Source organism: Anoplophora glabripennis, unplaced genomic scaffold, assembly GCF_000390285.2.
Source record: "Anoplophora glabripennis isolate ALB-LARVAE unplaced genomic scaffold, Agla_2.0 scaffold46, whole genome shotgun sequence".
NCBI lineage: Eukaryota > Metazoa > Arthropoda > Insecta > Coleoptera > Cerambycidae > Anoplophora > Anoplophora glabripennis.
The window spans coordinates 272,826-289,251 of record NW_019416736.1 but is presented as its reverse complement, the minus strand read 5'-3'; the positions used below and the strand labels follow the sequence as shown (position 1 = coordinate 289,251).

The following is a 16,426-nucleotide window of genomic DNA, read 5'->3' as shown; positions in this document are numbered from 1 at the left end:
TAACTATTAACTTTAATTTGAAAATATTCTACTAAATATAATTTTCATCATCAACTGACGTATAGGGCCCGGATAGTTTTTCGAGGGCCCCGGTCTGGGGGCCCACAGTCGTGCATGCGTCATATTATAAGATGATTTCGAGAAGAGCGCCCCAAAAAAACCCCTTATGCGATTTTCGGCTTGTTTCCCCGAATTTTACAGGAAAACTCTCGGAGATGACGTCCATGTAAAGGTTCCGGTGCACCAGGTATCCGGGCTCGCCGACGCCAGATTAGGAATCAGCGACCCGAAAAACCCTCGGGTGTCAAGTCTCGTTGCATTTAAGAGTGAAATTCAGGAGAAGCCTCGGAGATGACGTTCGTCATCAATCCTAAGCTCCAGGTCGGCGGTGGACCAATTTGAAGATCATACTCGGGATCAGCGACCTCGAAAACCCGCAGGAGCCTGATTTGAGTCCATTCCAGGCATTATTAACCGAGTTATGAATTTTTTCTAAGTGACCTTAAAAAATGCATTTTTCCGGATGCATTTTGCACTGTTCAAATGCAATTTGGCTGAAAAACATAACATAAAGTTGCTTCATTTTTTAACATAACTTTAGAAATTGTAAAAACCCCATCTTGATATGACTTGATCGAAAAATTTCGGTGATTTCGGCTCTTTTTGTGCTTTATTTCCTCGACTATGTGGTACGGCTCGATTGTCTAGGCCACAGATTTATGGTGGGAGAAACCATCAGCAGCTGCTACCTGAGAAGCGCCAGCTGTTAAAAAAAAACAGTGGTGCGAATTCGCACTAGTGTAACCTTTGAGAGTTAATTTATAACTTGTTTCAACATTTTCCGTAAGCATTTAACCCCCTAAATATGTGGTGAAAGACCCTATTAAGACTTCTTATAATATTTTTATAGATATTGTGGACCCATGGAAACAAATAACATATTTGTTAACTTTAATTTTTTTAATTATTATTTTTTCATAACTTTTCTTTCAATTAAGCAATTTGTTCAAATTTGGTTCGTTAAAGCTATTGCTATATAAAACTTACGATAAGCAAAATATCTTGATCCAAATTAGACATGCTCTAAAAATTGGAACTCTCATACGATAAGCACGCGATATTTGATATAGGTATAAATACATATATTTTTTTATAAAATGCTGCCACTTAACTATCAAAATAATAGTATTACGTGAAAATAAATATGTATAATTATTGTTATTAGAAAATAAACAATTATTGAGGATATTACTTATAATTATTAAATTACATAAGAGAAATATTATCGGATTATATCAGCAAGAAAGAGATCTTACAATCTAAAACAACTATAATTAGACAAAGTGGCCAATATGGTACTCATATAATACATAATGATCTAAGGCAATATGTAAGGAGAACTGCTTTTTGTCTAAATGTCAAGGAACACAGATATAATTTGATGCATTTCATTATCCTGACAAAATGTTTTGTTGATTTATCTCTCTAAATAACAGAACATAATTTTAATAATGTTTATTCATTCGATATAAAAAATTCTTAAGTCAACAGACCCACCAATATTTGCAATATATTGCTAAAAATAGAGAAACACTCTTAAATTGTACGTATATTTGATTATTTTAAATTTCGCGTATTATATTAGCAGTAAAAGATAAAAATGCTGAAATGATAGTACCTATATTTCATCTCAAGTTGTCTTCTGTTTCAATTTAATTCAAAACGAACTACAATACGGCACATTATTAACAGATTTTTTATTTGATGCCTTAGTCACATAAAAGAACTGTCTTCGACATTAAAATATTTGAAAAACTTGTTCCCATATTTATTTAGCCATACCCATATACAGGTCTGGTCGAACTAAACGTTCGACCAGACGTATACGCCGAATTGAAGAAACGCGCACGAGCAAACGGCGCACAAACACAGCCGCGCTGGGCGACTGGGCATAAATTTCAGTTGTTGACAATTTGCCTAACCGTGCAGTGAAGCAATGCGGAATTATTTTGTTGGAAATTATTTTTATTTAATAACTTTTCTGACCTAAACTAACAACCTTTCCCTTCCTGGCAGGGATATGTTCATACCTTCCCGTTGGTTCTTGCCGAGCAGTAATATATTTTAATGAAAATGTAAATGTTTTTTTGATATGTCATAACCACAATTTACCATCAATATAATAAAATTGTTTGAGGACATAAACAATTAAAATATGTTGTTGGCCAAATGAACATATAATAGAAATTTTCTACAAATTGTATACAAATTATTATTGTCTTTTACCTTTCGCAGAAAACTTTTTTAGGGACGCCTATGGTTCAACTGACTTCGGAAAGACTATAAGCAGAAATTAAAGTAGATGTTCAAATTAGCCTAGTTCAACAAAGATTGTCATTTATGTAATAATGACATTCTTGAGATTGATAAATATACTGCCGTAATGGATGTAGCAGAATTTTGAATGTCTTATATTAGTTCCCCTGGTGACGAGTATTCCTGCTGCTTCATATGACCTCATAAGTAATAAAGGGGATTCATGTCAGGTGACTGTTGGGGCCATTTACTTACAATGTGATAGTGGTAGCGATCACAAAATATTTAGAAAAATACATATCATTGTGTGTATTTTTGACATATTTTTAAATTAATATAAAATTTTTTTGTATAGCAGATTAGAATTGGGACACTCTGAATGTTAATTAATCAACTTATTTATTTTTTTGTTTAAAATGTGATTATGTTTATACTCCGAATATATCTTATAAAGTACTATTTTAATCTTATCAATATAAGGATTTAAATAATATGATTTATTATCAAACAAATCCAATTGTTTACCGTTTATGTGACAGTTTGATACTGGTTTTAAATACCTCGAAATTCCACGAGTCTTTTGATTCCTCGATAATCCTAGCTCAACAAATTGTTTTGTTAAAAGATCTTGAAACTAGAGACTTCAAACTTCGTAACGGTTTTTTTTTATTCCGACACGACCATTTTTCACAGATACTCAGCCTTTCGAAAATCACTAAAAAATGTATTAAATATTTTTGTTTCCTTAATTTTTTCCAGTAATGTACATAATCAACATGTACTCATAGACTGAGATTAATTACTTTTATTGGCGGAATTTTTATTTTACCATGACTTTTAATAATTGGCAAAAATTGGTTGGTTTTTTCAGTATTAATTTTTTGTGATTAAATAAATTAGACATACACACACTTATAATGGGAAATTACCCATTTACTTTGATTTGGAGCAAATAATAGTAAAAATGTTCAATCTGAGTAAGTTATAATACTTCATTGCACTTTTGCCAAAGATAATTTAAACTTGGTACATTCGTCCAGTTCCCTCATATTAACTAGAGGGTGAGTCAACGATTGGTTAAAGTAGATTTACTCCGAATTGCTAAAGTTTATTAAAAAAAACAATTTCTACAGGGTGATAAGTACGCTAACAGGACACATTTTAAAAATATTTTAAAATATACAGGGTGCTCCAAAAATTTGTGGCAGACCAAAGTTACATTTTTTTAAATGGAACACCCTGTATTTTACAATATTTTTAGATTCTACGTTTAATTTGAAACATTTTGATATTAAGTTTCCTATATCTAAATTTAATAGTTTCTGAAATAATTGGAACTAAATAAAAAATATTGCATTTTTGTACCTGTATTTAACAGTAGCTATCCTCCTTATTTTTAAGAATTAAAACAAGATTTTTGGTACCGTGTTACTGTAAAGGTGGCTTGAGAACGTCATGAATTCAAATTGTGATTAGCGCCTACAGGGTATTCGTAAAATAATGACAGATTTGAAGAAGTTTAAACTAAAAAATCTTAATTTTTTTAAATGGAACACCCTGCATATTTTTCAATATTCCTTTAGATCTTTTAAAAACTAACAACTCTCAATACTTCTGGAGATATTCGCTTCACAGTGTAGTGGAGCATTTTTCGTGATTTTCTAATTTGGTCCATAGGCCTGGCAAAATAGATAGTAATAAATCATAATCATATTACGTCAAATATAATAAATACTGTTTTCTTTATTTATCTTCACATTAAATTATTTAATAATTTAATTATAAAAAGAAAAATTTCATCCTTTAAATAAAATAATGAAAATAAGTAACAAATACTCATAAACTGTTATATTAGAATAACTTATAATTATTATAATACACAACAATTGACACTAGAAGAGTATAGTACTTAATATTAAGCAATTACACCGAACTAACAAATATAATAATTATTAGACAAAATCTTCCAAGGGATTATCTAATTAAATTTTCAAATAAATGACCATCCTGCTGAACACATAAATTTAATCTTTCTTTCAAGGATCGTCTTACTCTTGATAACATTTCTGGAGTTATACTTCTACATGATTCTCTTATTCTATTTTTCATATCAAGAGTTGTTGGTGGATGGGCATATACCTGCCCCTTAATATAACCCCACAGGAAAAAGTCTAGAGGGGTTAAATCGCAAGACCTTGCAGACCAGTGAATGAAACCCCCACGCCCTATCCATCGTTCTGGATAATTGTCATTTAAGTATATTCTGACATCATGATAATGAGCGGGCGCTCCATCGTGTTGTATAAATATATTTCCTCGTTCAACAATATCAATATCTTGAAGAAGATTAGGCAAATCATCTCTCAAAAAACGTAAATACCTAGGACCATTTAGGTGTTCATTAAAAAAATAAGGTCCTACAATTCTTGTATTTAAGAAACCACACCAAACATTTAACGACCAATTATTTTGGTACCTTACTTCCCGTAGCCAAAATTGGTTTTTCGTTGAGTAATAGTGCATATTGTGCCGATTAACTAAGCCGTTACTTTTAAAAGTTGCTTCGTCCGAAAACAATATTCTTGTTAAAAAGTTTGGTTCAGCTTCAATTTGTCTATTCATAATAGTACAGAAATTTACTCGCTGTTCAAAATCATTTCCGTGCAATTCTTGATGTAGTTCTATGTGATAAGGGTGGTACTTATATTTCCTCGTTATTCGGTTTACAGTAGATTGTGACATTTCAGATATGTTAGCCACTTGACGACTACTAACATGAGGATCTTCTTCAACTTGAAGTAAAACTTCCAATTCCTTATTCTCATTTGACGCATTTCTATTAACTACTTCCCGTTTTTTGTAATTAACATTACCACTTTCATTAAATCTTACCATTAACTCTTCAAAAGACTTTTTCGAAGGCAAGCGTCTATCAGGATATTCCATTTTATACATTCTTTGAGCAAGAAGACAATTTCTTTCGGCTGCACCTAATGCATACACCATATCTATAAGTTCATTTCTTGTAAAATTCATTTTGAATTTCAATAATACTGATTTAATGTTCAAAATCTCAATAACAATGCACTGACAAGTCTAATGTAACAATTTTGATTATTTTGTTTATAATTGTCATTTTGTCATGGCTTTTGTGACAATGTAACACAATTAGAAAATCACGAAAAATGCTCCACTACATTGTTAAGCGAATATCTCCAGAAGTATTGAGTATAGGTATAGGACATGGTTAACAAAAGTTGTTAGTTTTTAAAAGATCTAAAGGAATATTGAAAAATATACAGGGTGTTCCATTTAAAAAAATTAAGATTTTTTAGTTTAAACTTCTTCAAATCTGTCATTATTTTACGAACACCCTGTAGGTGCTAATCAAAATTTGAATCCATGACGTTCTCAAGCCACCTTTACAGTAACACGGTACCAAAAATCTTGTTTTAATTCTTAAAAATAACGAGGATAGCTACTGTTAAATACTGGTAGAAAAATGCAATATTTTTTATTTAGTTCCAATTATTTCAGAATCTATTAAATTTAGATATAGGAAACTTTATATCAAAATGTTTCAAATTAAACGTAGACTCTAAAAATGTTGTAAAATGCAGGGTGTTCCATTTAAAAAATGTAAGTTTGGCCTGCCACAAATTTTTGGAGCACCCTGTATATTTTAAAATATCTTTAAAATGTGTTCTGTTAGCGTACTTATCACCCTGTAGAAATAGTTTTTTGATAAACTTTAGCAATTCGGAGGAAATCTACTTTAACCAATCGCTGACTCACCCTGTATTTACATATAAAATATGATGAAATATAAAATAAAATACAGGATGATTCATTTAAAAAAATTGAGAAAATTATGTGCTCGAGTTTTGGCTCGCCCTATATTCAACTGTTGCAATAATAAAGAAACGGCACTTTCTCGTAAAACTGTAAAATATCAAAAAGTTATGCCTGCAAAAAATTATTATGTTCTATATCGGAAGCATGGGAGAGATGAGCTTAATCTAAATTTGAAATAATAGGGTGTCCCACTTAAAAAATAAAATGTTTGCTTTACCGTGGTAATACGTACCCTGTATATACGAAATTTTAAAATGTGCAGTTTTAAGTTGGCTACAATTTTTGTAAATAACTTTTTTTGATATCTTCTATAATAAAAGACATATCGTACTACGACGCACTAATGCCACACCCTGTACCATTCTAAAGTTGTTTTAACCAAAATTGACATGTGTATTTCTTCTATATTTAATAATTTCTCTAAAATGATACGCCCATGGAATCGCATTCCCTACACTCCTTACCAGTTGCACGGTTCTATGTTGAAAATGAGTCACTACCTACAATTTTGGGGGTCTATACGTTCACTTTACATATTCCAACGAAGTAAACACGCAGGTATTACGCCGATATGAAACAGATCTATCTAAATATTTTAAACTAGGTGTTCTTTTTTGGATAGAAGCTCAACCGAGACATATTGTAGCCAGAAAAACGTCATGCGTTAGTAATAAATAAAAACTGAGTTTACCTTGGTCAGAAAAGCGTCGACGTCTTGTATTTCGTATCCGAACTGCTGCACGTCGTCGCTCCAGTCGTTCTTAATCTTCCCGATCTTCCTCCTGTGCCTATGCTTGTTTCGTTCAGGTACTAGATTGGGTTCCGATTTGGTCCTCACCGGCCCGTTCTGCGTCTTCACCAGCTTACACTTTGCCTCCGAGTTCGTGTTCTTCACGTTGTAGATGTTGCTTTGGTTTTGCTTGCCCAAGTTGTTGATCGTCTGTATGTTGTTGTTCACGGCGTTCTGGTTCGAGTGCTTCGAGTCCTGGAGATCCTTGCTCTTCCGCCTCGTCTTGTACTGGAAGCGGATGGGCTGCTCGGGGTTGGGGTTGTGGGTGGTGGAGTGAGCGCGTAGGAAGAGCGAGAATGGTAACTTTTTGTTGATGCCGCCACCCAATTGATGGGACGGCTTCTGACCCATGTCATTTATGGGAGGCGGTGTGGGGCCCTCCTGGGGTTCCGGAATCGCATCGTTTTGGGACGATCACCATTCTGCAACTGAAGAGACTGTATTTTAACTATACTTTTTGCAATAAATATTTCGCGTGTTTCTAATTCTTTATTTTCTATCATTTGGGGTGGCACAGTTATGGAAGTAGTCCAGTATACAACGGTAAAAACCGTATTTCACCCTCCTCTACAAATGTTATATATCCATGTGTGCTTATTGTTTTTAGGGGATGAAAACTACCCCTTTTTGCATAAAACCATAGATTTAAGTGTTATGTCAATAGAATAAGAATTCTTTTATGTTTTGAATAATAATTTTTGATTTGTAGCAACATTTCAACCCTTAAAATCCACCCCTATGAGGCAAAAAAAGCAAAAATTTGTTTTCGCGGCTCTGAAATGTTTTGACGAAGCAATAATGAAGAATTGAATATTTTTTACTGTTTATGAAATAATACATGATTTATTGCAACGTTTCAACCCTTAAAAAGCACCCTTATTGCAGAAAATAAAACAAAAAATGTTTTTCACATCTTTATAGCATTTATAATTAACGAAACACTCATCACTGTTTATAATATTACCAATGATCCATTACAACGTTTCAACCCTTAAAAACAACCCCTAATGAGGAATTGAAGAATTTTTACCTGTTTCAAAACACTCAACGATACACTCCTAATTCAACGAGATTACTTAAAACTCGAAACTTAAATTATGTAATGTATGTATTATGTAGTGAAAGGGAAAATAAAAATTATTTGTGTATTATATATACAATTATACTTTATTATCAAAAATTTACATATAATCTAAAGAACTATCATCACTGTCGACTTCCTCTGTTTGGTCCGTGATTGGAGGACAATTTTGGCAACTGTTCCCAGAACATGTTCGGAAATTAAGCCATTTACACGATCGGACAACTTTCACCGAATAATACAATTCGTTTTTTCACGATAACTTTTTAAAATTTTAATATTTCATCGCTCCAAAAAGCAATTTGCAGGGAATTGCAAGAGCTACAAATCAACCTTTATAGTTGAAGGGTCTTGAACTCTTCGTTTTCGAGATTTTTAGGTTTTAAGGGCTCAAAGAAGGTGGCCCTTACACGCAAATGCAAACTAAAAAATAATCTCAGTTAATTTTTGCTCTACAGAAACATTGAGAGAGCAAAAATATTATAAAAAAAGACCTTTAATTTTGAACTCTTGCATTTTTCACGTATTCACGTAATCACGTATTTTAGTTTTTGTTATTTCGAAAAAAAGGAAATTTTATAAGAAAATTAAAAAATGTTTTTCCATTATTTTAAACTTTCTAAACCCTGTCAAACTTGCAGAGCCTATTATTAGTACCTAAATAAAGTTAACTTTACATGGATTACGCTTAGTTTCTATTTTTATGGTTCAGCCATAGATTTTATAGTTGATTTTTTCTCCGAAAAAATGACCATTTTATTTTCATCATAATACCGCGAGTTTTTGAGCTACAAAATTTTTTCGAAAAGCATTTTAAGGGTCTTTCCAAGCACTTTAAAAAAGGTTATATTCATTTTCTTCGAAAAATTAGTTCTTTCGCCATTATTTTATGGTAAAATGTTCGGTATTACTTTCCGAAAAATAAACAATCACCTTTAGAGAGTGATAACTCGGTTATTATTACATCTATGGTAATCAACAAAAAATGAATCGATTCGTTATATCAAAAACTTTGTTTTTGCTATATATGAATTTTTCGATAAAACTCAAGGTTTTCGAGTTATTTATCAAAAATGGTTGAAAAACATACTTTTTAGATGAAAAATCAACATTTCAAATCGCAAATAACTCGGAAAATATTAATTTTCGGAAAAAACGTTGTAGAGCAATTTTTGCTTAGAATTCATCCCTCTATTGATTTCTGCGATTAAAATGGGTGCCTTCATTGCCACCCACGACAAGGGGTGAAAGCACACTTCGGCACTATGTAACTTTTGTTTCTTGAGCAATTTTCTACTTACTGTTAAAATTTCACGTCAGTCGGTGCATGTGTCAAAAATTTGGAGCTAAAAACCGTTATAAACTGAGCTAAAGATTGTACATAATTTTTTCTTTTAGACAGGATTGATTCCGATTCTGGTCGATATTAATAATTTTCTTACGATTAAAATCAGTGTACTGCAGATTTAGATTTAAGCTAAATTTTAGCTAAAGCAGTTGACAGCGACGTTATTCAACACAGGTAATCAACACGGAACACGTTGGCGAAATACCGATGAAAAGTAATTAACACTAGTTATTTTTACAAGCTATTATTCTAACCTGTTAACTAGTTCAACAAAAATACGTGGATGCTAAATAATAATTAACATCTTTGTATACCATCATACTAATTGAGGAAGTATTAACATTCCTCGATATTCGCCGTTCACTAACTGGTAATAAATAACTTGTTGCTTTTCATTGAAATTTTGAAACATTGTGGATAATTGTGTTAATGACTTTGTTTTATAACAGATGAGGTATAGATGCGTCGCTATAGCAGTAAATGGACTAAAAAAATCGATGAATTGACGTCCGCTATTTTATCGTTGAAATGTGTAGGGAAAGGTAGTAGAAAAGGTGTATTATCTCGTAAGTCAATTTTTTTCATTAGCAACATTGTGTTTTTTAACCAATTTGCTTTTTTTTCAATATATTGGAAAAAACTATTGATTTTAGAAAAAGTGTTCAACAGACGAAATATGCGCAATAAAAAGAACTACAAAATGCCGCCTGATAGATTAAAATAACTTGTTTAACAAATGCCAATAGCTTTCGATGACCATTTGTTCACTTTCAAAATTATCAGTTACATTAAAAAAAAAATCAAATACAGGGTGAATATTTTGATATGAACTCTTCTAATTACATTTTCACGATCGCTTCCGCCATTACTGAATGTTTGAGAACATCAGTCGAATGCCCACGGTCCGTAAAGAGACGGTCGCCGCATAAGTCTATCAGTCAATAAAAAACAAATACGTCACCAAATACCTCAGTTTATCTTCGTTCAACCGTCATCTCTTTCTAACTCATTGCATTTCCCATAAGAAAATAAGAGGCAAATTTAAAATTGTCACTTTTCTTGTACCACGCTCCTTTTAACATAAAATAATAAATTTAATCAGTTATGATTATGGTTAATTAACAGGTATTTTGAGTCTAAAATGTTACCTATATATACAAACTGAATCTTTACATTGGAATTTGGAAATAAAAGGATGAAATGTGAAATTGTCTTGAATACACATCACGATCGGTCACCATTTTTGACGTTTGGTTACATAATTAACCTAAAATTTGTGTTAATTTTATTACAGATATCTGTTAATATCCATAAACTCTAATAAAATAAAGAGGGGAAGTGAATATATAAACAATTTAGACCTATCTTAATATTCTCTTGGCTCCAAAATAAAAACTTGTGTACAGTTTATATGACGTTATTGTATCTGCTTTTGTCTTTAGTTAAATTTCAAATAACTTACCAAAGTACTTTATAATAGACTGCAACATAATTTCTTTTTGTACTTACCAACTACAGTTTTACAGTTGATGTTCCGAATTAAAAAATTCCTAAGTTTTTACAAGTAAACTATACATCAGTAGTTTTTAGCTTTGAGAGTTTTTTTCGGTGTTGGGAGTTAAATGGACTATGGAGGAATAAAAGGAAAGGAAGAAGAGGAAAAGTTAATCGCATAGAACTTTTGACAAAACATTTAATTTTAAGAAAAATTGTCAAATTTACAAAAATATTAAAATCACATTTCGATAGATACCTACTTAAAATTTCCAATCACTTTTCTAACAATCACATCAATTTGTTATACAACAATAACAATAAATTTAGTCCTTTTGAAGTGAATACAATCAGTTAAACTAGAAAAACATTTAACCTGTTTTCTTTAAGTCTTTTTCTTGATGATAAACTTAATAGCTTTGCTTGAAAATCGCGTTCAAAGATTGAGTCTTCAAAATGTGTACTATAAATATGTCCAGTTATATGATTAAACAAATCGCGTCTTTTGCACCGTTCCACCCATATCTTTCTGTTTTTATCCTTAGGAAACACATTAAATAAAGTTTTTAAATTTTCTTGTTTAGCACTATAAAAATTATTGCAAATTGCAACACTACACCTCACTCCTGGCATTTTTACGTGGTAAATTAATAGTTTATATTAAACACTACACCATCAACTTATTAAAAACTATTATCAATAACTAACTAATTACTGCAAAATACCTAAACAACTATAATTTACTTAAATACTTGGAAAAATGCAAAATTACTAGTGAAGTCGCAAGTAAACAAACATGAATCCTAAAGGTTAGAAATTTTGTGACGTAGATGAGATAAGCCACGCCCATAATTTCTGTCTATTACTCGACCGTCTTTTTTACGGACCGTGTCGAATGCCAACCAGCAGTATACAATTTCACCAAAAAATTACAGAATTGAACACACCGTTCAAATATTGTATCGAAAAGTATTCTTTGTCTAAATCTACAAACAACCCTGTATATTAATAAAGAAAGTAGTAGACACTGTTTAATGGTCGTTTGATATTTCCCTTAACGAGCTCTGTTTATGATAGATGTAACTCGCCCTGTATAACATATCGACGAAATTTTGATGAAAATAGCTAAGAATTATTTATTATTTTTGCAAACTGTTTACTTGTTAACTTATTCAACAAAAATACGTGAACCTTAAAAAGTTATCAGTTATCGAAACAATTTTTAATCTATTGTATTAAGCAAATTTAAATAAATTTTTCGACATCGACATTTTATAAAAATTTCAACAGATGCAAGAAAAATGCAGAATAATTATTCTAATGAACACAGAGTACCTACTTCCATTTTGTGCAGGCTGGTCCATTTTCGATGGGAATTTAGTGTATTTCAGAAACTACTAAAGATATGATAAATCTGACACGACGTTCTCGAGCTCGATTTTCATGGCAAACTCGACTGTCAGATCGGAAATTTGCTATCTTCATTTGTTTCTTAGTTACAGGGCGTTTCTCGTTACTGTCTCATTTTTTAACATGTCTGTATCTCAGGTGTTAAATAAGTTAGAGTTAAAGTGAAAACTGCTCAAGACTAATTCTTTGGCGTATAATTGAATGCCGGTATTAGATTTTTAGTAGATCTTAAGATTTCGGAGTTATGACCCAAAGTTATATTTTTTTAAATGGAAATCGTAGCTGATCATGACCTAAAAAAATGGAGATTTTTTTTTGCTTTTCGGCAATATATCACATGCTATAGTTATTTTTACAAACACGGGAGATACGGGGTGTTTTATATATAAATTATATTTTTTTTTCCTTTTTAATATGACCGGCTATGAAAATACAGATAAAACTATAATTCTTACTTTTACAAAAGTCATATCTGTTGTAAAAATATGACATTTATTTTAAATGCACAACATATACTCGTGTGATAATATAATACTAACGAAATTTTAGGAGATAGGTGGATAGGAACAAACGGACCGATCAGATGGCCAGCTAGGTTACCTGATTTGAGTCCGTTGGACTTTTTCCTTTGAGGTTTTCTAAAAGACATTATATTTAAAATTCCTTTTAATAATATTTCAAATACCTATACATTTAATGAATGCTACCCGAAGCGTTGCCAGAAGATGCGTGAAATGTGTGACAGTTGAGGGACGGCAATTTGAACATTTAGCTATCATTTTTGAAAGTTTTTATTGATGTAGGTACTTACTATTGTTTAATTTACGTTTAATATTGTAACTTCAGTTGAAGTGGAATAAAAATTTGAAAACTCTGTCTTTTCTTATCTGTAATATATATTTTAAATAAACGTCATATTTTTACAACAGATATGAGTTTTGTAAAAGTAAGAATTATAGTTTTGTATGTATTTTCATAGCCAGCCATATTAAAATGTAAAAAAGGATCGAATTTATATATAAAACACCCCGTATCTTCTGTGTTTGGAAAAATAACTATAGCATGTGGTATATTGCTGAAAAGCAAAAAAAAATCTCCATTTTTTTAGGTCATAACCAGCTACGATTTCCATTTAAAAAATTATAACTTTGGGTCATAACTCCGGAATCTTAAGACCTACTAAAAATCTAATACCGGCATTCAATTCTACGCCAAAGAATTAGTCTTGAGCAGTTTTCACTTTAACTCTAACTTATTTAACAGCTGAGATACAGACATGTTCAAAAGTGTTATAATAACGAGAAACGCCCTGTAACTCAGAAACAAATGAAGATAGCAAATTTCTGATTTGACAGTCGAGTTTGCGATGAAAATCGAGCTCGAGAATGTGGTGTCAGATTTATCATATCTTTAGTAGTTTCTGAGATACCCTGAAATCCCATCGAAAATGGACCAGCCTGTATGTATCCTACCCCAAAGCATGGGAACCGGTGAAGCCAAATTGCGGGGAAGTGGAGTGTGCCAGGTAATCTGACCGCGTATACTTTGAACAGGTCAGGATTAAGCAATATTTTTACACTTATGACAAATATTCATTTTTCAAGTTTGGAATTCAGAAAATAATATATTTTAATGTCTTGCTTATATTAAATAAACCTACAAAATAATTTAAATATATTTATTGTTCTTTAGGTTAGGTTAGTTTATTTAATATTTGTCTTTTGGTAGATTTTACTGAATTAAATATTTTAACTTCATGATTTATTCTCATATCGATATATATACTTTTCACATAGTCTTCACAAGTTCTTATACCTACATATTTTTAAATATGTTCACATTCAAAATGTTTTTTAATACATGATGCACAATTTTATTTTTCTGTAGCTTAGGTGTACTGTTTATATATATATATATATATATATTATTATTTCTATTTCTTAAGTTGTCATTCTTCTTTTTTAAACGACAGTTTGCTTACCACTCTTGGCAAGTTTAATGTTGGCACTGCATTTTTGGATGAATTTCTAACGCCGTTTTTATTAATAATAATAAACTTCTCTTGGCAATGTAATAACATATTACAGACGATTTTGAGGGCGCCCTTTTTCTTAATGGCTTTGACCCATTTAGGAAACCTGAGAATAAAAACAAGAAAATGTATAATACAATTTTATTCAGTAACTAATCACCTGTAATTTAACATTAATGTATGTTTATTATTTAAATTACATGTTGAGGATTCAATATTTACAATTATTTTTAATAGCCATCATGAAAATAAACACCAATTGTGACAAAAAACTAATTGTAAATAGCCGATTGATAATATGAGCCTGTAAAAACAATAAGTATACTTAATAAAATAGCAACTATGTTAACACAGCGAATGTCTAACAGCGACAGAGAGCGCGATGCTGGCTGGGCTGTAGTTAGGCTGACGGTTGACTTCGCCAGCTTGCCTCTACAGTTCTATTTTGTCTGTGCTAATGAAGATAATTTAAATTTATTTTATATCCATAGAATAGACCAGGCAATAAAGAACGATTTACACCAAAATATCTAGATTTTCGCGGCCCGGTCCGATTTTAATGCGGTTTTTTGCATTTTGTTCAGAAAAACCGTCGGAAAAAAGTCCCGCCTTTTTTATTATCCGGAAGTGGCGGAAATGCATCGCGGGTGCATAAAGTGCATCTAGAAGTGCATCGCATCCGAGAAACTTGCCAAAGTGCACGAAATACCGCAAAAATTGGTACTCGGGGGTTTTGGGGGCGCAGAATTCGAATATGCATATATCCAGTTCACTCGACCCCCCGGGGGCGACATCCGGCCGCCTGGGGGTCGCGGGGGGCACGTGGATTGCAAGGTTCTCCGAATGACTGGAAAAATGGATTCCGGGGGGTTTTCGCGGGTGCTAATTCCGAATTCGAGGGTGAAAAATATCCCCTGTGCTCGTGGAGGGGGCGGCAAGGGGGGAGGGGGGGTTGAAATCTAAAGTTCTCGAAATGACTGGAAAAATGGATCTCGGGGGTTTTTGCCGGTGCTGATTCAGAATCTGACCCTGCCAAATGCGTCCGATGACTATTTCTGATTATTTTGGGGAAGGGCGTTAATCTTCTAAGAAGGATGAATATAAATTAATGGAAAATCATGGGACGAAACTCAATCTAAAAAGTTCGGTTGGAAAAAGAAAGGATAAGCCTGATAATTTTTTTAAATGTATTTATTGTTCTAAAGTATAAAAGTATATTTATTGTTTTAAAATATATATTGTCTTATAATATATTCCTTCTGTATTAATTGTCACACGAGCTCATTTATCAAACAACTATACAGGGTGTACCGAAATTCATGCAACAAAATTTGGTCATAGATTTTTAAGACAAATTTAGAGGACCCGTATTTTTTCTTTTTGCCAACTGGCCCCCACTTTCGGAGTTACAGCCCCCTGAAATCTGCCCCTAAGAAGTCTTTTTATATCTCAAAACCATGTTGTACGAGAATCACTAAATTTGGTATACATGGGTTTTATGACATGTGGAATCTCACAGTGCTACGCTTTTTGGCGAGAAACCCCCTTAAGACACTTTTTCGTGAGCCCCCTTGTCTTTGGAACCAGAAAAATTTGGTAGCATATTTGATTTTTTTAAAATTATTAGTTACCTAGAAAGCCTTTGAATTTAGAAACTTTTTGGTCTCTTGATATTTGTTTCATAAAACGTAATGTTTTTGAGGAAAAGGGCGAATCACGATATGCATTCGATCACATTTTGACATTTTTCTCGAAAATATCGCATTTTACGAAAAAAGTATAAAGTAACAAAAAGTTTCTAAATTTAATGGCTTTCTAGTGGACTGATAATTTTTAAGAAATTTAAATATGCGACCAATTTTTTTCGGCTCCAAAGACAAGGGGGCCCACGAAAAATTGTCTTAAGGGGGTTCCCCGCCAAAAAACGTAGCACCATCAGATTCCACTGTGTACCAAATTTAGTCATTCTCGTACAACAGGGTTCTGAGATATATAAAAAAAGATTTTTCTTAGGGGCGGACTTCAGGGGGCTGTAACTCCGAAAGAGGGGGCCACTTGGCAAAAATAAAAAATACGGGTCACCTAAATTTGTGTTAAGAA

At 32.2% G+C, this 16,426-nt stretch overlaps 1 protein-coding gene across 1 annotated transcript in view; it reads right to left on the bottom strand.

Moving 5' to 3' along the window:
* Nucleotides 1-16,426, bottom strand: part of LOC108904248 — a 72,844-nt gene that overhangs the window by 18,612 nt on the left and 37,806 nt on the right. Inside the window, exon 2 of the mRNA XM_018706723.1 lies at nt 6,863-7,389. Coding sequence (XP_018562239.1) covers nt 6,863-7,312 — 450 coding nt within the window. The 5' untranslated portion in view covers nt 7,313-7,389. The remainder of the gene's footprint in view (nt 1-6,862; nt 7,390-16,426) is intronic.